The sequence below is a fragment of the Polistes canadensis genome, unplaced genomic scaffold, assembly GCF_001313835.1.
Source record: "Polistes canadensis isolate GaletaPanama2010 unplaced genomic scaffold, ASM131383v1 scaffold_150, whole genome shotgun sequence".
NCBI classification, from domain to species: Eukaryota; Metazoa; Arthropoda; class Insecta; order Hymenoptera; family Vespidae; genus Polistes; species Polistes canadensis.
In genome coordinates, this window is record NW_014569697.1 from 323,144 (window position 1) to 347,450 (window position 24,307).

Here is a 24,307-nt window from a genome sequence, read left to right on the forward strand (position 1 = left end):
GAAAAGTTTCTTCGAAACTTACTTTTGAATTCCTCGTTAAATTTTTGGAACACATTTTAATTAATCATTATTTAAAACTCTTGTTATAGATATATTAAGATTTTTTCTATTTATTATAATATATTGAAATAAAAATTGATAAGAAAAAAAAAGACATGACGTTTAATTAATACTTAAATTATATCGTTTTAGATCTTATAAGAAATTTTAATTATACTTAACATATGTGTTATCTCGTTATCATGTTACTAATACGTTAACCTTGTAAACGTGTATTCAATGCATTCAATCAAATGCAATTTGACAAAATATACACGTTCAAATTATCGTTGTATACTTTGATTTTTTTCTTTTTTTCTTTTTTTTTTTTGTATTACTATAAATAAAATTTACATAAAGAAGAAAGAAAGTATTATTTTATTTATCGTGATTATTATATTATTGATCCATCTTAAACGAAAGATATATAAATTAATCATTGAATAATTTTTCATACATATATATAAATCAATTGTTTTCATTGACCTATTTTATACAAACATCATTTTCATTTTCACTTTAACCAGTAACAGTAGTAGTTACGATTTCATATTGCGACAATGCGAACATTCGTATGCGTCCGTTGTAAGTAAGAAAAAAAAAACTAAAAGGAATCAGAAATAAAGGAAAAAAAAAATAGAGAAAGAGACAGAGAGAGAGAGAGAGAGAGATACCTAGGAGTGAAGAAAAAAATAAAATAAAAGTAAGGGAAGGAAAATACATAAAGGTAAAAACTTTTCCTATTGGTTTTCCGTACCCTTTAAAGAAGGTTCCTTTGTTTCCACGTTAAATAAGATTTTTGTCGTGGCAGATCGTGGCTCGATTTCAAAGATCATTCTTAGCTAAGGGGGGGTGGGGCTGGACGGGGGGGAGGAGGGGGTAAAAGAAAAATAATTCAATTTCAGCCATACCGAGGTCTCCAGGACATTTTCTTTTTTTTTTTTAATTCCTCTTACCCCATTTCAAGGAAAAGCAAAAAAAACAACGCTGCGAGAAAACGAAAGGGTTTTTTGATTTTGAAATACGTCGATATATTTGTATACACATTCACCCTGACTGACCCTTTTCTTTTTTTTCTTTTAACAATAACGTATAACGAACTAAAGTATATTACATATCTGATTTTAAAATAGAGAATTACTCGTTAAACAAATAAAATCGCAGTTGTAGAACAACGAGTACGATTCCTTCCTTTCTAATTTATTTTTTTTCTTTAATAAGAAACTAAAAAAAATCCCTTCACAGAGAAGGTTTTTCTTTCACTGGTATTAGTATTTATTTAAAAAAAAAACAAAAACAAAAAAACGAAGAAGAAGAACCTAGTTTTATTTTATTTTCATGCTTTTGTATTTAAATTCGACGATTATATTATAAATTACTGGAACGCATCATTTATTTAACAATATTTTCAAAAGAGAATACAAAAAACATTGTAAAAGAGAGAGAGAGAGAGAAAGTGAGTGAAAGAGAGAGAGAGAGAGAGAAAGAGAAAGATAATAATAAGTACAACGAGATAAAAAATTAAAAAAAAAAAAAAAGAAAAATAAAATAAAATAAAATAGAAACAAAAAAAAAAATAAGTACGACTCTAATTCTCTGTTTTAACACGATCACACTCCATTAATATTTCGTAAATAATTTTCGATCGGATTTACAGCTTGATCCCGTGTTTTTCCGCCTCGTTTTTGAATTTCTTTTGGAATTCGCCAGTCGGGTCGTATTTCTTAGACAATTTTTCCCAGAGTTTTGGTCGCTGAAATGTTAAAAATAATTATTATTATTACATTCAAAAAAGAAATATATATATAAAAATAAAAAAATGTTTAAATAAAATTAAATATATAATATAATTCGATAATGTGAAATAAAACGACGATATATATTTTTTTATCGAACGAGAATAGCAAGGAAAAAATAAAAGAATGAAATATAAATTTTGTGTGTCAAGTTAAAATATTATAATCTCTATATTATTAAAAAAAAAGAAAAAGTAATATAAAATTAATTTGAATAATTATTATCGAATTTTACGAAAACGTCACACGTTTAATCGGAAATATTCATTCAATTTCATTCGATTAAAATCACTCAATTAGAAACACTGTTACTACTAAATGAGAAAAACTAATTATTCGATATTTAACCGATGAAAATGATATTAGGACAATTTATTATTAGAATCAATTACCAAGATATCGTTTAGTACTAACTAAATTCTAAATCTTTTAAAATTCTATATACATATATATATATAAACTATAAAAACAATAACGTTACCAGTATTTACGAACAATTTATTCTTACCTCTGTTTCTGACCCCCCCTCCCACCCCTTCCCCTTACCCCTCTTATACCAGTTTAATATCCAAGTCGAATAAAATGCGAAGTATGATATGGAGAGGAGGGGGGTTATGAACTTTCGTGGATTTTATATATAACCCCCTATTTTCCCCTTTTATTTTCTTCCAACCATCCTTATCATTTTTCAACCCCCTTGTGAATTTATTTTCATCTAAACTCTATATTTCTCAGTAGATAACGTATTCGCGAATTATAATAAAATATCTCTAACAAATAATAAATATATTTCTCGTTTAAAGCTATCCCCTAAAGTAGGAAAGAGAATGAGCTAACAAATTTTCAACTCGTTTGTTCGTTTCGTTTCGTTTTGTTTCGTATATTCAACGTTGGAGAATAATTGAACCGCAACCATAATTCTCGCGTTACGAATTACAAATGAGATGCACTTTAAAAAGTTGTACGTGTATTTGAAAGGATTACTTTTTTATGACTACTCGACGAGTACTATATTGTTGACACCGTGTAAGAAAAAATGAAGAGAAGAAAAGTAAAAGAAAAGAAGAGAAAAGAAAAGTAAAAAAAAGAAAGAAAAAACTGGAGAAATAGAAGAGAGGGGATAGAAAACATCGATTTGTTACGAAATGAAAAGAAAATTTTTCCTCGTTTTATCACTCAGATCACGATTTTCGTAACAGTTAGAGAAATAGTATAGCAAGTCACAACAAAGTATATCCTTAACACCAATATTCTCAACGATAAACTCGAAACACGTATATCTACAGATTCCTGGACTAAACTCTTGTACCACCATTGAACTTTCCCTAGGCATCCTCCAAAATGCATTCGAATCCTTGAGATTATATTTCTCATAGTTCGAAATAACCTCTCCCTACACCATAACTCCTCCCCCCTTCCTCCCTCGAACAAATGTTTATGCAAATATTAACATCCATCTAACAAACCCCGTCTCGAATCATTCCATTTATCGTTCCAATTGAGATTACATTGTTTTTTTTACTTTCTTTTAATTAATTATTAAAGCTGACAACAACAGAATTTTTTTCTAATAAAACTCGAAGGATGAAAATAATTATTATATAATATATAGCTTATTATACAATTTTCCAAATTTTATATGAATTATTCAAAGAAATTTCACAGTGATCGTTGAAAAGGTAAACAAAAAATCTAAAGTTGAAAATTTAATAGATTTTTGATCGTAGTATCGAATATCGTGTTACTTTTCTTGTTTCTTCGTTACCTTGATTAATTAAACGGTTTAAAAAAAACAAAAAATTACCATGTCGATAATAATCTGGCAATCTGTAAAAATCCCCAACTGGTTTTCTTTACAATTAAACAAAACAACAACAATCTCATATATACCTCGTTCTTCTCTTGCCAACAAATGCAATGACCAGAACGAATAATTTAGCACGATTCGTTTCGTTTACTTTTTAATAAAACCCAACAAAAAAAAAGTAGACGGAAACTAAGGTGAATGTACCTGGTTTATGAGATACCGAATGACTTTCTCGCTACCAGTCTTTTGTTTCTCGCTGCACTTGCTGCAACCGTTTTCCAATGCATCCGGAAGAGATTCTGAAACAAAAGAAAAACGTATGGTAATATCAAAACCACGAAATGAAATTTCACACATTGGATAGAACCAATTTATTTTTTTTAAATACTTTTACGTATTCGATTGATTGATTTATTTAAAAAAAAAACAACAACAACAAATATATCATATTAACTTAAAATAAAGTAATAACACGATTCGCAAAGTGTAAGATTTATATTAACGTTAACAAATTTACAAATAAAAATCTTATAATACCACTCACTACTAAACTATACACCCTTATCCTATACTAAAACAAATATAAACTCGAAATCAAAAAATAACAATTCGAAAAGTATTAATAATATAATATAATATTAGGTATGTAATTCATGATATTATTACAAGTTTACAAATAAATCTTGAATACCTTCTCAACCAAAAACCATTGCACCGCTATTCTAAATGACTATTAAACGACACCAAAATTCCAAACTGTTCGAATCCGTTAAGAGTTGTAGAAAGTTCGATGTGGAGGGGGTGGAGAAGGGGGGAGAAGGGGGATAGAAATTAAGAAGGAAGGGTGAGTAAATTATCGAACATCATTGTCGAGTTTCGTAAGAATTTCACGAATTTTCATGAACGGGATAGTTAAATGTAAGAGAGGGTACCGTGATAGGGGGAGTAGGGGGGATAGTAGTAGTACTAGTAGTAGTAGTAGTAGTAGTAACAGGAATAAGGGTAGAAAGAGGAATAGAAGCGTAACGCGTTGTCCTGAATACAATGAAGAATTTATGAGAGGAATCTTTGAAAAAGGGAACCCGCCTTACGGGAGGGAGGGGGAGGGGGGAAGGGAACGAATGCGCATTTCACATGCGTTCCTATTGGTTGGGCTCTCATAGAAAATGTTCTCTCTCACTTTACTCTCTCTCTCTCTCTCTCTCTCTCTCTCTCTATTTTTTTTCTTTTTTTATTTGTGTTCACATAGCATCGTACACGAATACATGCATACATATATATGTATATATATATGCATATACCGAATCGATGCTTTCGATTATTTTGTAAACCGATTCGCACTACTACTGTACGTTCAGCACTCACCCCCTCCCCCGTTGTTCAACTCTCACCCTATACAACGTTCCTGTTCATTTTTCGAACGGGTCTCTCTCTCTCTCTCTCTCTCTTTCTCTCTTTTTTTCTATCTCTCTTTGCTAAACTCCCGTTCGTATTTTTTAGCGAAAGAAAACTGCGAAAAAATTGCTCTCATCGATCGGTCACAACCAAAACCACCACCAGCACCACCAGCATCACCACCACCATAGGGGAGAGATTGCTACTAAAAATGTCCGCGTATTTATTTGGAATAAATCACCCCGTTTAACCCCGTGTGCCATAAGTTTTATATAATAAAATATATTATATATATGTGTGTGTGTGTGTGTGTGTATATATAGATGTATTGTATTATATCAAGTTAGATTAATATATGCAAATATTGTTCGCATAAATGCATACAAAAATTTTTCCTTTAATTTTTTTGTTGTTTACGTTACCTCTGGTTTTTTTCTTTCGATTGTTCTTTTTGTTCTTTTTTTTTTTTTTATGAAATATCAATAACATTTACGTAACGATATACGAGTTTTTTTTTTTTTTTTTTTGCAACGAATCGAGAATATTTATCACGGATGTAATACAATTGCATAAATAAATGCAATATCATTGACGAATAATTATACATACCGATCGAGATAAAATGAAAAAAAGGAAGCAAAAGAAATGAAGGAAAATAAAAAAATATTTACACGTATACATAACATGCGTAAGTCGTTAATGACATACAACTATTATAAAATATGCGTCATACCATATTTTATATAATATATTTATGTATACGAGTCTATTATTCTAATCTTTACACCCCCTCCCACCCATTCTAACGGAGAGAGAGAAAGTGTGCTGAAGTTTCAATTTATTTTATTTCGGATTTAAGGAAACAGGAAATATCATCGTTTCCTTGCAAATAGTACGGGGTAAACATAGTGAAAGTAAACATCCTTCTTTCCCCTATCGAACAACCTCCCGACAACAGCTGTTATATTTTTTTATTCTCTTTCTCTCTCTCTCTCTCTCTCTCTCTCTTTCAATGGATCTTCTTTTCCCCCTCTTCCTTCAAAAGAAAACCTCTTCCACCTTCTTGACTTTACCCCTACCCCCCATTGTTATCTTGCGATACGATTAAGTTTCTCCGCGTATAAATATAAAAGAAAAGAAAAGAAAAAAATCAAGGATAAGAAATAAAATAGAAAAATTATTCGTCAGATTCGAGTAAGGATAGGGTGAAGGAAGTGTCGTTGGGATAAAATGGTGTCGTTAATTTGTCCGAATTTAAGGATAGATTTTATTTCTTTCTTCCTTTCTTTCTTTCTTTCGTTATAACTGAACTTCTCTAACACTTCTTGCGTCTACCAAATCCTTCCACCCACCCTTTATACCTTTCAAGTACACCTTTTCTTCTGCCATCCCAAAAATCACTCGACTTTTTTTTTTTAATCCTGGCCGTCATTTGCACCAGTCGCTACCGAGGTACTTCGGTGTTCCTACTGTTGGTCAACGTCCAAAGAAAAAGAGAGAGAGAGAGAGAGAGAGAGAGAGAGAGAGAGAGAGAGAGGGAGAGTGAGAAAGGTAGAATAGCTCTCGAATATCTAACCTAAATTTTCTACGAGAAGAACCAACGAACACATACTACGTACATACACATAGATATATATATATATTTCGTTCGACGAACGAGAATCTACCGTCAGTGTTGTACGAAAAAAAAATATAACTAGAAGCTAGTGGAAGAAGAACAAGATAAAGAACTAAAAAAAAAAAAAGAAAAAGAAAAAGAAAAATCAATTATTCAATCAAACATCATCAAATATGATATATTTTTCAATAATTTCCTATGCAAATTTTAATTAAAAAATTTTACTCTCATCATTATTTTGTGCCTCATTTTTTTTTCTATTTCTTCGAAATCTGACAAATGTGAAAAAGAACATAAAAGAGAGAGAGAGAGAGAAACAATTTTTTTCTTATTTATTTTTTTTAATATTTTTTTAAATACAGTGTTTCACGTGCGAATACGAATATACTATATATATATAAAATAATTAAATTTATTCGTATCTCGCGGTGTTTTTAATTATACGCAGGAATATTCTGTCGAGTGAGGCCACATAAACAACTTGTTTTTCTTATTCCTTGTTTCTTTCTTTTTTTCTTTTGATTTTTTTTTGTATGTTATCACCTGTCGTTTCTCATGAATTACGTAAATGATCGGGTGATCGATATAATTATCGTATAACCAGTTTTATCCCATTCGTTTTTCGTAACAGTAAAATACCTTTATCTACGCATTTATACAAAGATAGAAAAGAAAAAAGAAACACACACACACACTAAAATAAAAAAGGTACGTTTCGTTCGTCGAATTAAACGTTAAAGAATTTAATTTTCTATCATACCTTTTCTTTTTTTTTGAATAAAAACTAAACGAAGAATACGAAAAATATTTCAATGTTCAATTTTTAAACCTGCCTGCCTGCCTGCCTGCCTGCCTGCTTGCTTGCCTGGCGATGCATTTAAACGGGAAAAGTAATACGATTGTTCGTAACAAAAATTTAGATTACCAATGAGACAGACCTACGAGTTTCGTTCGTATTTCAGATCAGAGATGTGGGAATAAAATAATAAAAGAAAAAAAAAGAAAAAAGAGAAGAAGAAAGAAAAAACGAACGGAAAATCTGAAAAAAGAAAAATACAGAGAGGACAAAAAAAATTCAGCGTGATAAAGGTAAATCAGTTAAGATACGTATATGTATGTAGATGAATACATAGATGCATTACTTATACGTATGAGTGTATATATATATATATATATATATATATATACACGTATAAGGACCAACCCGAACGTTCGAATGGATCGTTTGCACGTCTGACAAATGAAATTTGAATAACCGGGATACGTAATAGAATTTACGTTTGTATGTATGTGTCCCTCTACGTAAACGGGTATATGTGTGCATGTATATATATATGAGTACGTGATATTAACGCGGGCATGAGTCAATGTGAATAGTATGTCGAATATTTGAATATTTATACGATCGAATAGTCACGGCTCGCTAATCCTCCAAAGATATTAGCATAATTATAGAGATAACGATTCTGCGGTATTATAATAGCTTGTACCCGCTTTCCGTTTCGTCAAGGAACAATAAACGTTTGCACGATCACACGCTTTTCAAAGTTCTACGTTTAACAACACGCATTAACGCAAATGTAATATAGATTTTGAGACGTATCGAACAAATAAACTAGACAACGTCGCGCGATGGGATCTACATTATTATTATTATTATTATTATTATTATTATTGTTATTGTTATATCGTGTAATTGGTTTATACCGTAAATATATTTTATAAATATTTTAATCTCTCTATTGTGAATTATATTACATATTTTTGATATATAGTTTTAAAAAAAGGATACAATTCAATCACATTAATTAATAATCATTATTGTTATATCAAATCAATGTTTAATATTCATATCTATAATATTAGATGAATGTTTGTGTTCGTTGAAAAAAAAAGAAATTGAAAATTCTTCGATTACAAAATTAATTCTTTTTGTTAATATTAATTAAAGTACAACGCGGGCAGAGAGATTGAGTATCGAAATAATTCATTTAAAAAAAAGAACAAATAAAATATTGTGTATTTAAATTCAAAGAAGAATTTTCTTTGTTATACATTTTTTTTTTAATCAACGCTTTATTATTCAATCCTAAAGAAATTAATTTTATTCGTTGTGTGTTAAAATTGAAAGTAAATTCGCGATCGAAAGAATTATATTTTAATATTTAAAAAATAATCAGACACGACAAAATTCGATATAGAAATAATTAAATATGTATATAAACATATTATAATACATTAAAAGATAACAAAATTTCATTTTATTTATTATCAAATATGTCATTAATTCATTTATGTTGATTTTTCATTAAAACCGCTTAAACGATGAAAACTATCATTTAAGATCGCACCGTTTAAATCATACAATTCCTCTTTTTATTTGCCATCCGGAAGAAGAACCATCACGAAACTTAGTTAACTTTTAAGAGTAAGACAGCTACCATCCACCACCACCACCATTACTACCACCCCTCACCCCCTGCCTTTTAAACTTTTCGTCAAAGTTCAAATTTCTCTTCTCTCCCGGTGTCTACGAGCAAATATTGAATATCTTCTTACTCTATTTCTACTTTTAAGACACGATCCTCTATTTCCTCCTCCACCTCCTCCTCCTCCTCCTCATCCTCTTACTTCTCCCCTCTTCTTCTTCTTTTTCTTTTTATTCTTGTAAATATTTTCAAAAATGACTTTATAAGACCACAATTCGTTCACACCCCTTTTAAATTTCTTCTTTAACAAAAAATCTTAATTTTATCCAACCCCCCACCACACACCCCCCCCCAGCCCCAGCATACCATTACTTTTTAATTCATATATATATGAATAAATATTCATTAGGGCTACGCGTTATTTACAAATTGCAAATCTTATTGTAAATTCGATTTACTCCTCCGCGCCCCCCGCCCTCCCCCAACCCACACCCCTTTCCTTCGTAAGGAAAGACTTCTCAAAACAATCGCAACTGTAAGAGGATTTTCTTAGCGACGGAATATCTAATGAAGAAAATCCGATCAGCTTTCTATCTTGCTCTTCCTCTTTCTCTTCCACCCTCTCTTTCTCTTTCATTTCTCCATCTTCTAATCAAGTAACCTCGAATAGTGTTAAGTAAAGAATCAAATGATCAAACTTACCTAACAACATAAATTGTGTATGTTAAACGTGGAAACGCGTTTACCACGCGAATTACAAATCAAATGATTTTGATTAAATTTAATAAGAAAAATAAAAGGAATAAGAACAAAAAAAAATGTCCAAGTTGAATTATCGATAAAATCTAAATTTGAGTGTAATAAAAAAAGAAGAAAGTAACTCGTATTTATCAGATTATTACAATTAAACAATATAATTTCGTATTATTAATCGTACAATATCGATGATAATGCAACAAATAAAATTACATTTATATTTGTTAAACATTTGATTGTTACAATAAGATTTGGAATAGATATGATAAAACGTATTTAACAATCGTCTCCCATTTTTTGTCAAGTAATTAATTTATTAACTGAATACTGAGATACACACCAATAGTATGGTCCAATCAACGGCGAGCCCGTTGTGTGTGTTTGTTGTTAATTAAAATATATCTAAAAAAAAAACCGACACACATATGCGCGAAGGAAGAATTCAAAAAAAAAAAATAAAAAAAAAGAAAGTAACAACAAGTGAATGAAAAAAAAAATCTTCCCACTCCCCCCCCACCGATTGTTTTTCCTTTCCCTTCTTTCTTTTTTTTTGTTTTTTTTTTTTCTATCTTTTGTTATATTTTATTTAATTTTATTTAAGCGCGTACACCACCTCTATATCCTATATACGACGAAACAAGCGAAACATTGAAACATTTTTCTCGTTGCGTTCGAGATAAAAATAAAAAAAAAAATAAATAAATAAAAAAAAAATAAAAAGAGAGAAATAGAAAAAAAGAAAAAAGAAAAAAAGAGAGCCCCCTTCCCCCGAATATTACATTCCCGTATCGCGTATGGCGTAGTGCAGCAGTATTTCGAGTATGTAAATGTGCACCCGAGAGAAATGGTGATACACGTATTTTTACACGGATTTATTTCCAATGGATCGATGAATTTAGGGTAATATCGTTATATCACTTCGTTAATCAATTTTATGTCACCCAGTCCACCCCAACGAGTCCCCGCCACCGTTTTCCTTTCTCACCCCCTTCGCACGCCATAGTAACTCGATCGAACAAAATTTCTTCTTCAATTTTTTAAACAATCATTTTCATTCGTTTTTCAACACCCATCCCTTATACCCCCTCTTTCCCGCTCCCCCCCCCGCCCTTTTTTCAATTCTATTATCGCAAAACTTCAAACGCGTATCTTCGGTCAAAATAATTTCATTCGTTTCGACAAAATTGCTTCGCTATTTTTTTTTTTAAAAAACTTCTTTTCATTCGCGATCCACTATTTTACACTCTTCTCCCTCTTCCTCCCCCCATCAGCTAACTTTTCTATCCTTTCTCGTTTCGATTCGAGCATTCCAAAGGTTCGAAATTTCTTACCTTTTCAAAAATATCTTTCACTTTTTCCAAACGATCATTTTCAATTCTCAATTTGATTATTTTTTACAACCGAAACCTTTTACATCTCTTCCCGCCACCCCCGCCAACCCCTTTTTTCGATTCCCATTAGTTTACATTACGTATTGTTTGATTGAAACGAAAAAAAAAAACATTTATTCGTTTTTTTTTTCTTTTACGTTACGATACGATGAAAGAAAATGTTCGTGGTGTATATTTTGGATATGAAAAAAAAAAAAAAGAAACAATATTCATGCACGTAGACAGATGGTACATACAGAAAAAAAAAATAAAATGAAAATAATGGACACACCGCACGCGCATATAACAATCATATCGTTCGTCTCATAGTTGTGTTCATTAAATTTCGAAAAGAATACAATGTTTGTTGTTAAAAAGGATTTTTCATTATTGTCTGTTGATAACGACTATAGTAGAAAATAAAAACGATCAGTTATAGTATCTTTTCTGTTATCCGATCACGTATAAAACTATCTGAATTAAAAATCGAAAATTTTCTTCCAGTTCGTGAAATTTATGATGATAATGACACACGTTTCTTTTCGGTATCGTACGAAAAGTAATTTCGTTTTTAAAAAAAACAAACAAATAAATTGTCATTAATTAGATCTCGTTATTTTTTCTCCAGGATAACAAATCTTATTCTAAATCTCAAAATCATTTTATATTCTAACAACGAACGTAAGTAATTTCGGACGTGATTTAAAAAAACTTTCCTATGTGTTTCGTATTCATAAAATTATTTTTCTATTCCTTTTTTCCCCACCTCGTTGCATGAGAAATCAGACAAATTTTGCGTTATGGAAAGAAAACAAAACAAAAATACTATAAGTAAATAAATAATTTGTATAAACGACAAAAGTTGGATTGTTAAATGATTTAAATGAATTATTTTTTCTTAATTATACGAATTGTTGATTAATTTATATTAAATTTCACACGAAGAGATGATTAATTTGTTACTAAATTACAAACGATCAAAACAATTTCTAATTTTTCTTTTAATAAAAATGTATATATATATATATATATATATATATATATATGTGTGTGTATATTTTAATAATAATATCGTATGACAACTTTATTCTACATATCTATTCCAAAGATATCTTTGTAATCACAACAGAAAAATATTATTTCCTACTTCTGCTATAATGAAGAAAAAAAAGCCTCGATGGATCAACATCAAGTTTGTATAATTAACATTTCGAATTGATTACTTTTTATCTTCTTGAAAATCTACAATATTTTACTTGTATTCCATAAAGAAAAAAGAAAATAACGATATTACTTTTCAAACGATGTCAATAAATATTCTTTTAAAAAATCACAGTTCATTTTTGTTCTCTTTTCAAACCTTCCACAGATTTCAACGATTTAAAAAACGTAAGAAGAAAGAAAATAAAATATTGGATAGAAAAAGAAAAAGATCAAGAATAAGAAAGAAAACTCGAAATCTTTGGAATAAAACTGGTACTCCCACGTACGTATGGTAAAGTATACATACAAGGTCTGCGTAGATGCAATAAAATTCTTTTTATGATCTCTCGAAGGAACGAAGAGTCTCCTTCTCTTTATATTCACTCGAACGGATTTCGTCGGAAAGAAACGAATGCCGGAACGACATAATCGTTGAAGAAGAAAAAGGAAATTTTCAAGGAAAAGGACGTTCACGCGTATTCCTTTCGATGAGATGGGGTCAGGGGAACAGGAGGAGGATGAGGATGAGGAGGTGATGGGGTTTGGAGGGAGTGTGAGGGAGTGGGATGTAGTAAACGAGGAAAAAGATATCTCGACTTTATTAAAACCGATAATAATAAGTATAGGTTTTAAAAGTAGTTCAAATATCTAGAATACCCGATCCATCCTATAACGCGTTTAATATTATAAACTATAGATATATTTTTATGATTTTTTTCTATTTGTCCTATTTCTTTTTTCCTATTTCTTTCTTGTTGTTTTCTTTTTTTTTCTTTTTATTTTTTATTTTTTATTTTTATTTTCTCAACGCAATTTTGCCTTTGATCATTTGAAAAATATATCGAACGATCTCGTTGTCATATTATCGAGTAAAAGAAAAAAAAAAAAAAAAAAAAAAAAAAGAAAAAAAAGAAAAAAAGTAGGGTGTAGTATTAATTTTATTTATCGAACGAATGGTACTACTTCTCATTTGAAAATAGATAGGAATCTCTCTCTCTCTCTCTCTTATCTTCTCTTACATTTGTAAAGTTTCTCTTATTCCTCTAGCAATGAGAAAAACTTGAGGGGGGTTGGGAGGGGATAGGGAGGAGATATGGAGGGAAATGGAATCTGAGAAGAAGTCCTCCTCCTGTCTTTTCCCGAAGGAAAACGAGAAGATGCGTTTCAGGATGATGAAAGAAAGAAAAATCAAGATCCTTCTAAGAACTATATAAACATATACCGGGTGAGAGACATATAAAAATACACAGTTGAAATAAGGAAAAACAATATGTTTCGGATGAAATTTGCATGCCATCGTGGCTGACATTAATCCAAATATGTTAATAAGTATTATATGAGAATATAATTATGTTTCTTATTATAATAACTGAATCAAATTGATCTCATGCATCTAAGACAAATTTATAAATTTATTTCCGTATAAAATAAATGAAAGAAAAAAAGAAAAGTAATCAAAATGAACGAATAAAAACGTAACAAATGAATGATCGAAAAAAAAGAGTGATGTAAGTGTGAACACAAAAATTTGTCCATTACATTTGAACACTAAATGTACAATTTAAAATACGTTGCAGGTACTTTCACATTTTAAAATCAAGTATATATTTTTTGATTTATCATTAATAACAATTAAGACTGTTCCTATCTTCGAGATTACTTTAAAATAATTCACCCAGTATACCTATTGCATAACTATATATATATATAAAAGTGGGGGAGGGGTGGGGAGAGTCCAGAAGTTGGAGGCTTGAATTTTCTGGATGGTCAGCGTTACTTTAACGGTATACCACTCGTTTCTCCGACCTACTTTCACGACTTTGACCACGGACACGGTTACGATCTCTCGTCCAATATTTGACAGGGTTACACGATGCGTTTCGTTTCAACAGTTCAAACCGATAACAACAAAGAATACTAGAAGAAGGAAAAGGAAGAAAGGAAAGAAGGAATAGATAAAGAAAGTAATACAAGATGGACGAACGGAAAAGCATGCTCGTTTTTGTAAAGAGATAGAAAAAGGGTAAATAGATAGAGTAAAAGAAAAGAAAAAAAAGATCGAAATAAGAAAGGAATGAATGAAAAGAAAGAAAGAAAGAAGGACAGAAAGAAAGAGCACTGCTTATTGGATCTGGAAAAGTAGGAGTCCCTTGGGAGCAAGCTAGCAAGAGGAGAGTTACGGAATTCCTACGATAAAGCAGCAAGGAACAGTGGTAGGATCAGGAAACTGAGAAGGATCGAATAAAGATGGATAGATAAGGATAAAGAAGAATTCATGATGGTAAAAGAAGAGAAAAAAGAGGTAAACCAAAGATAAACTATTGTAATTTGAATGTTTTTTTGTTTCTCCTCTTGTTGTTGTTTCTTCTTCATTTTCTGTTGTTTTTTTTTCTTTTTTTTTTGGTCATATATATGCAACCAAAATTATTATCACAAATGTCAGATATATTATATGATTAATATTGATTGATCATTCGATTGATTTATTTAAATAGATAAAAATTGAAAACTATTAAATTATTACAGAAATACTATGATAAGTTTTTAATTGAATACGTAAAACTAAATGTCAAATAATATTCGAGGATTGTTGTTTGAAATAAATTATTCGCACAAAAATTAGTTGGAAGAGTAAAACCGTTGATACCATTTGAAGAAAATTAAAACGAACTTTGTTTCTAAGAATTTAAAAAAAAGACAAAATCTGTTGATAATTCTATTTAAAAAAAAAAAAAACAGGATATAATGTAATAGCGTTACTCTCTCTTAAAGAAGAAAATAAAAAGATAAAAGAAAATGTAAAGAATAAAGAAGATAATAATAATAATAGTAGTAGTAGTAATAGTAGATCGCGTTGATGGTAAGAAAAAGTAATGGCTGAAGTAGCCCGTGAGCCCTTTTTCTTAAAACTTGTATTAAACTGTTGTCACGACAAAGCTTGTACCATTAAGCCCTATCTATACGTGTTCTCACACGTGGTATGTATGCGTGTACGTACGTATGTATATGTATATGTATAAAATAGTAAGAAAAAGAGAATAGGAGAATAAAAAGGTAAAAAAAGGAAACAAAAAAGAAAACGAGAAAAAGTTTTTTAAAAAAATCTCGACAACACTCACTCTTGAGCTCGTGTCCATCGGGTGTACAATTGCCGGCATCCAGAAGACAGTTTACGTAGTTGTTAAGCAGACGATCACTCTTCAGTATCTGGTCCAAGTCGATGTTGTCGTATTTCGTTGTGTACTTATCCGCTGCTACGTAACACGCGAGCATGCCAAGGAAAACTACGGCGACCTAAATTCATCGTAACAATCATAAATACAACATTACAAAATATATTCTATCTCTTTTACTATTGTCGTTTACTTTTTCTTTTCTTTTTTATTTTTCCCCGCCTCCCCCCTACTCCCACATATTAAATGACAAACAATGTTTTTTTCTTCTAATCGTGAAAATGCAATATAATTTGTAACAATTTTGTAATTTAACAATAAATCGTTCTTAGAAATAGCAATAAAAATATTTAACAGGACGATGTCCTAATAAAATGAGAAAGAAGAAGAAGAATCCTGTAATTTGTATATATATATAAAAAAAAAAAAAAAAACAAAAAAAACAAGATGTGCGATAAAAATGTACATCACATTCGTTTTCCTCGTGTAAAAAGTAATTAAAATATTTTGTTCGCGTCACATTCAATTGACTGACAATCTCATTTTATATCAAGATATGTATATTGTATTATTTTTTTTGTAAGCAATCGTTTGATCCCGTTCACAATACACACACACACACACACACACACACGAAGTATTAAAATTATTTTAAAACTTATATATAACACACTCAATATAAGATTTAATTCTTATTTATTTCTTTTTTTCCAATCGTTGTATTTTCTTCGACCAATACAAAATTATTCTAATTCCACAAAAACAAAAATAAAGATATTGAGAAATACGAAAAAAAAAAAGAAAAGAATGTAAAACAATTTCCATCGATCGGATAAAATAAATTGTACGTTTTTGCGATTGATAACAAAAAGCTAAAAGGAAAAGATTGATAAAAAAAAAAAATACACGCGAGGGATATATAAATTATACAAAAAAGGAAATATTTCTATCTATCTCGTGTGGATGTAGGAGTGGGGGAGGTTGGTGAGAATAAAGATAAATTTCAGATAGAAATTGTGTATTATCCACGAATGGTTCCCTAAGTGCGTAATCGTTTGACATCATTGCACCACGTCCAAGAGAGACCTTCGAGACGTATGAGAAAGCTGTGTTACTATACTATACTATACTATTCTATACTATACTATACTATACTAAGTTGTACGATTTTCTCTTTCTTCTATCTTTCTCTTTCTCTTTCTTTCTCTTTCTTTATCTCTCATGTTGTTTGCTATTTGGTATTTGCTAGTGTTTCTAACTCCTGGTGAAATACTTATTTCGTAGGACGAGAAAACACACGCGTCGGTGATAAATGGTCTCTTTATAAAACGGTAATCTCCTCCTTGGTTCGGAGAGTTGATCTTTTCCACGAATAAGACACCGTTTACTCGATTTAACCTGCAAACCTTATTGCTAACTCCATTCCTATTCTCCCAAGAGGGGAATACTCCATTAAAAAATAAAGTATAAGAAAGAAAGGAAAAACGACGAATTTGTTGGGTTTTTTTATTTTTTTTTATTTTTTTTTACTTGGTATCCTAGAATAAATTTTTTATTGGTACGGCGAGAAAATAAATACGATCTAAAAGTAAAATTTATGATAACGATAGAGAATTGTGAAAAATAAAAAAGAAACGGGAAAATAATCATTTTATTAAATGTAATTCAATGAAAATATTTATGATAATTATATGTAATTAAATGATAATATATTTTTAAATGTAAATATGCAAAATATTTGTCGAATCAAATGTGATGTAAGATATTTCAATATTCACTTTAATCAAAGGAAAAAAAAAATATATATGAAGCAATAACAAAAAATAAAATTTAAAATAACGAATGAATTTTCGATCAGTTCAAATCCTTAAAAAATCGTATTAAATCATGATTTATAAGAAAGAAGATAATAATAAACTATAAGTAAAAGTGTTAACTCGTCGTGGTAAATCATTTTTCTCCAAATACTGGACGAGACATTGGATATGGCTCAAGGCCAATAGAAGAAGAATCTAAACGAATGGAGAATATTTTCCGACTCTTTATACTTATACGTATAGGTGTATGTGTAAAAGAACAATTGACGTATCGCACGACTCAAAGCAAATATTAGCTTTTATAAATTTATAATCCCTGAGGTCTCCACAGGAAAGAATTAAAAATTGACGAACTTAATTAACCTTGAACTGTGATGAAAAGCTATAGTTCGTTTCACGTAGGATTGTTTCAGTCTCATATATATATATATATATACACACATACAGAGATATATAGACAGATGTATGTATCTTTTTTTAAGTATTATCTGTCCAACTATTTTTATCTTTCTTTTCTTACTTTTTTTCTCGTGGTCGTTGGGTGCAGTGACGTCGATTAAATTCGAGATAAAAACTTTTTGGCTGTGTTACTTATTGGAATAAACTTGTTCGAGGTCTTCTAAAGCCGATTAACGTCAAATAACAAACGATTCAACGTAACGGTAAGTCATTTCTTGCAGGAAACTGTTGAATTCCAACGATTCGATGTTATACAAAAAGTTAGATGAAATTACTCTAGCACGCAAATTAATTCGATAAATTATTTTCAACATTTTTTTATAATAGTATTTAACGTATACATCGAGAGAGAGAGAGAGAGAATATTATTGTATTATCGTTAAATAATTTATTTTGGTTATAATTATTATCCTTAAATAGAAAAAAATGATAAGTTAATAGTTCGATAAGAATAATAATGTGAACGTAAAATTGTTTCTAAAAAAAAACAACAAATATACTTATGCAAATCAATAATTCTCGAAAATGATCGATGTATTTTTAACATTTAAATCGTTCGCGATCGATAAAAACAATAATTTTAATTTCAAACGTATTCGTCTTAAAAAAAAAATACCCCGTCTCCCAGAATTCTTAAGAAACTTATGTCAATCAGTTAATCCTCGGAAATGTTAATGGACTATTGACACTTTGATCATTGACGTTTTATCTTTATTTACTTTTGTTAGTATGACTTACGCAAAGAAGAAACGAGAAAGGATCGTCGTTAACCACGTAATATGTTGACTTTTATCTTGCAAATATAAAAAGAGAAAGACAAAAAATATATATATAAAATATTTTAATAATTAAATATAATATTAATATAATTATAAATATACTTTATATATATATAGAAAGATAATAAAAAATAATTGAGGAAAGAAAGAAAAAAAATGAAAAATATAAATGGATAAAGAAGGAAAGAAAGTGAAAAGTTAAAAGAGAGAAGAGATCAGAAATAATCTAAGAAATGAAAAAAAAAAGAAAAAAAAAATAAATACACGCGCAATCCGTCGTTTCACGCTCGCGCACACGCGATTCGTATTATGCAATCGACGCCATTACGGTCCACGAAGCTTCCTAACGCCTTTCACTCTCGCGAACAAATTTCACTCCTTCTCGAACACCTTCGACTCTCCTTTCCTTTCCTTTCCGAGTTTTCCTCGAGCTACGAGAAGCAGCATTCTTCGTCGACTGATCATCGGAAACGAACGTAAGAACCTCTCAGGATTAACGGGAGCGTAAAATAAAACGTCCAATTCTTGACGTTTAATTCGAATTTACAAAGATCAATGAAAGAATTCGTATTATTAAATAAAAAATATTTACTTTTTTTATATATATGTATATATAATAAATTATATTAATTACCTGTATACGCAAGTAATTGATTTGCGATCTAAGTTTCTTTTTAAATAATTAATATTTATTTTATTATATATTCATTGGTATAGCATGCGTGTTGAAATCGAATTGGCAAAGATCGAAGACAAAATTCCTATGTTGAATAGAAAATATTTTCTTTTTTTTATATATATAATAAATTATCTGTATACGCAAGTAATTGATTTGTGATCTAAGTTTCTTTTTAAATAATTAATATTTATTTTATAATATTCATTCTCTCGAAGCATGCGTGTTGAAATCGAATTGTGGCAATGATCGAAGAAAAAATTCGTATTATTAAATAAAAAATATTTTCCTATTATATATATAATAAATTATCTGTATACGCAAGTAATTGATTTGCGATTTAAGTTTCTTTTTAAATAATTAATATTTATTTTATAATATTCATTCTCTCGAAGCATGCGTGTTGAAATCGAATTGTGGCAAAGATCGATGAAAAAATTCGTATTATTAAACAGAAAATAATTTCTTTTTTTTTTATATATAATAAAGTATATTAATTATCTGTATACGCAAGTAATTGATTTGCGATCTAAGTTTCTTTTTAAATAATTAATATTTATTTTATAATATTCATTCTCTTCAAGCATGCGTGTTAAAATCGAATTGTGGCAAAGATCGATGAAAAAATTCGTATGTTGAATAGAAAATATTTTCCCTTTTATTTTCTTTTTTTACACACATAAATATATAAATAAATTAATTATCCGTATACGCAAAAGTAATTGATTTGGCCGGAGTTACTTTAAAAAATAAAATTTGTTTTTTTCTTTTTTTTATATAGAAACCTCGATTGAATTCATTATCACGTAAAAAATATATAAAATTATATAAATTAATCCATCTATATTCGTTTTGAATATAAACGAATAAATGTATAGAAACACATTTGTCCGATAATCAATAATTATTATTTACGCATAAAGATTTATTAATCGCAAAAAAATGTTTTTTTGAGAATAGGATAAGAAAGGAACAAACAAACAAAAAAATATATTTGCAAGTGTGGACACATGTATAAATGTTATGCAAATTTATGATAAATATACTTGAAAAATGATCATTTAGGTAAAATCGGTGATTATTTCAAACGTATTCTTTATCAACGCGACACGTAAAATAAATCTTTTAGTAAACTCGTTTCTAACATTAGTCGCGTTCGTTGATCCTGTTCTATGTTGGACACAAACACTTCCCAAAAGAGAAAAAGATAAAAAGAGAAAAAGAGAGAGAGAGAGAGAGAGAGAGAGAGAAAGAGAATGATCGATAAACGACTCGCTGAGACAGCTGAGCTAGACGAATCGAACAAACGAACGTGTCCTTTCGATATTCAAATCCTTTCGACCTAAAAACGTATTATTCGATTTCGAATTCGTCAACTCTCTCTCGTTATTGATTAATGGAAAAAAGAAAAAGGAAAATATTCATTCGCGTTCCGATACAATATTTATCGATAAGGATAAATACAATAGTCGTGGTATTGATTAAAACCAATAATATTAAATTAACTTATGCGAACGAAACAAATTTAAAAATTCTTATTTCTCTTCTTTTTTTCTTTTTTTTTTTTTTTCGTTATTTAAACGAAATATCAATAATTTCAATTATCACAATAAACGCGTTCAAATTTGATGAATAAAATATCAAGGTTCTCGTTTAAATAAAATGTAATACAAATTTTCCCCCTTTATTTTATTCAACGATGAATTTCTTTGAAAATGAATCGAGAAACTAAGGATGATGATGATTATTATTATTATTATTATTATTATTATTATTTTAAATTAAAAGAAAAAAAACAATAAAATAATATCAACTAGTTCAAATTAATTGTTCATAAGATTTATTAACCGTCTATAACTCCCTTTGAGACTTATATATTAATTATTATTATTATTTAATGAGTTAACATTAGCTTCTTTTATTCACTTTTGTCACATTTGTGACAAGAAAATCGATATTAAGAGGGATATCGATGAGATCAAAGGCGACGGAGAAGAATAATAAAAAATAACGTTCTACGAAGTGGAGAACTTGCTCGCTTAAGTTCGTGAGTTTCAAAGAGAAAAAAAAATGAGAAAGAAAGAAAGAAAAGATAGACAGGAGGTTAAACTCGAACGTAATCGATTCAGTTCCCTTCAAAAGTCTGAGAAGCACCTTATCCGATTTGCGCATGAATTTCAGTTCCGACATGGCGTTAAGTTAATCTATCGGTCAAACAAACGCGTACACCAACTTTTCTTTAACTTCCCTTCGAATAAACTTCGATTACTAACACACATGAGGAATGAACGATGACGACAACAACAAAAATTAAGCGTCATCCTACTTGTGCTTTTTTTTTCTCTTTCTTCCTTTCTTTTCATAATTTCGCAAAATTGTTTGAGAAAAAAACAAAAACAAAAAAAAAGGAATGAAAATCATTTCGTCCGATACTACTAAAAACAAAACAAAAAAAAAGCAGCGTACGCAAATTTTTAATTCGAATTGTAAAAACAAAAAAAAAAATAGAGAAAACCTGTTTTTTTTTTTACATTGAAGTTTGAGAAAATTTCAATAAAGTATTGCCAACGCGTTTTAAAAATTGTTAACGGTAAATGTAAACCAGGATAACTTGTTTTTCTGTACCAAAGAAAAAAAAAAAACAAAAAAGAATTGGACTAAGTTTAGACGCACTATAAAATAGAAATAAAAAGATAACAAATAGAATAAATCGTGATGCAAATTATTCGTGTTTGTATCTAATCGAACGAGAAACAACACACACACACACACACACACACAGAGAGACACACAAACACACACAACAGATTCACATATACGCACACGCGTGTCGCGATACGTGGAAAGGAAACTGAACACGAGTTTGTCGGACTGTGTCGAACGATGTAATAAAGAATTGTAACAGCTATGGGGAAAGGATCTATCTATCTCTCTTGCTTACCTTCATGTTGCGTTGTCGTTACGTGTATCAAACAGTCACAGAGGAGTAGTGTTAAGCAACTGATGCCGAAGGTGCTCGTGATCAGCTGTTTTATACCCAGGCCGATTTCCCACACTGCCCGAATTCGTCGAATCGTTGGACGTCTCTTTTTCTTCTTCTTCTTCTTCTTCTTCCATTTCTTTATCTTTTTCTACTATTTTAATTTGTCTCTCTCTCTCTCTCTCTCTCTCTCTCTCTCTCTCTCTCTCTCTCTCTCTCTCTCTGTGTTATGCACCCTGCGCATCGATGTTTTCATCTTATCATACAAAATTACTGTGTTTTCTTATTTATATACGAGAATAAAAAGAAAGGTACGAAATAATGATTGTATTAATATTTTATTTGCGAAATAATTGAACACTACGATATACGATTAAATTAATCGAAGGGAGGGGGGTAGAGTTAGATTTTAATTTTCACAATTAAAAAATGATTTATATTATATCGAATTACTTTTAAATCGTGGATAAGAATTATCGTCGTGTTTTCCTATATCACAAACGATTATTTTATTTCAAATTAAATAATAATATATGTGTGGTTTTTTTCTTTCTTTTTTTTTTGTGAAAAAAATCTGAAAATTCATTATTAACGAGCATTAAAATTTCGACTAAACAAAAAGTCAATAATCGATTCGATTAAATATAATTTAAATTAAAATATTCGACAACGACGACGACGACGATAACGAGGACGATACACTTTAATAAATTATTTTTTTTTTTTCAAAAGAGAGAGACAGAGAGATTTCAATGATTATTTATAAAAATATAATAGGAAAATAGAAAAATTGATAAATTTCGTGTACACATTGGTGAATTTCGAAGAAATCCAATTGGCAGTAGAGAGAATCCGATAAATTCAACTGGATGTTGTCGATAATAACATTTTCCTCGTACCCGTTGATTTATTTATCGAGACGTGTTACCGGCCAACGTCTCTCACCAAGACGAAATTCGAACGATACAGATGAAATATACATATCGAATATCCAAAACTGTTCGATGGAATACGATCGCCAATAGAGGAACGATCAAACACTATAGGATCGTTATGACCGCACGTATTCCAGGCAATTCCCATTCTATGCAAATATTCCTATATTTCAAAAGTTCGCGGGGAAAGAGGGGGGGAGGGGGGAGGGGGTGGGGGAGATTAACAGAAACGAATGGAAGGGCTGTGTTGGTTACTGGGGATGCTGAGCACTATCCCTAACTATTAAATTTGACATGCACATAAAGACAGAACACGAATTATATCGAATGAACACACAATGATGTTCTTCATTTTTTCTTTGTTTGTTTCTTTTTTTTTTTCTTTTTAACACGAAATTTTACACGTTTTACATATATTTTCAATTTGAATATTAATCGTTTTATAGATATAATTTCGATATTATTTATTATTAATTTAAAACGTTTACTTTCGTCAGTCGTAAGAAAATTATTCAAGGTGCTGAGCATTGCATTCAATGCCAATGATCGTAATTTCGAACAGAAACTCTAAAAAATTGAATTTTCGTTAATAATTAAAATTTCCAAAATTATCTTGATTATTTATCTTACGAATATTGACCTTGGAAATAACCATGGATGACTCGGAATAATGCGTCGTTGTACTCCACCCATGACTCATTATCACGCTATAGGAAAATAACATGAACATATGCATCCGTTTAAATAAAATCAAGGTAATCCTAAGACCTTCAATAAGTTTTTACACCCGTGCAAAAAATATTTACATTACTTTATGTACCCCCAACATCCTCCTTTCAACTTTCCCCCCCCCCCCACGTTCATATTATTAAAGTTTCGTTTATAACATTTTTCTATGTTACAACGAATAACAGAGATATTTAAATGGTAAAAGTTAGTGCATCAACCTCTGTATATAATATAATACGTAATACATTTATTTATAACTTATGCATTAATAATAATAATAATAATAATAATACTTCATTAATATTACAAATGTTGATGATCAATTGCATAATAAAACGCGATTAAA

General features: G+C 29.8%; 1 protein-coding gene across 1 annotated transcript; it reads right to left on the reverse strand.

The window, feature by feature from the left end:
- Positions 1–1,554: 1,554 nt before the first annotated feature.
- Positions 1,555–22,356, reverse strand: LOC106788701 (ejaculatory bulb-specific protein 3). Its single transcript, XM_014752187.1, has 4 exons — positions 22,259–22,356; positions 15,533–15,707; positions 3,847–3,941; positions 1,555–1,792 (listed from the first exon to the last, which is right to left on the reverse strand). Exons 1-4 carry the CDS (start codon positions 22,262–22,264, stop codon positions 1,691–1,693), a joined length of 378 nt encoding a protein of 125 aa, XP_014607673.1. The 5' UTR covers positions 22,265–22,356; the 3' UTR covers positions 1,555–1,690.
- Positions 22,357–24,307: the final 1,951 nt, after the last annotated feature.

Excerpts from the sequence above, each read along its gene's own strand:
- LOC106788701 (XM_014752187.1), bottom strand. Across the intron at positions 3,942-15,532 it reads CGATGGACACGAGCTCAAGA|AATCTCTTCCGGATGCATTG; the intron begins GTGAGTGTTGTC and ends CTTTTGTTTCAG. Across the intron at positions 1,793-3,846 it reads TTCGGTATCTCATAAACCAG|CGACCAAAACTCTGGGAAAA; the intron begins GTACATTCACCT and ends TTAACATTTCAG.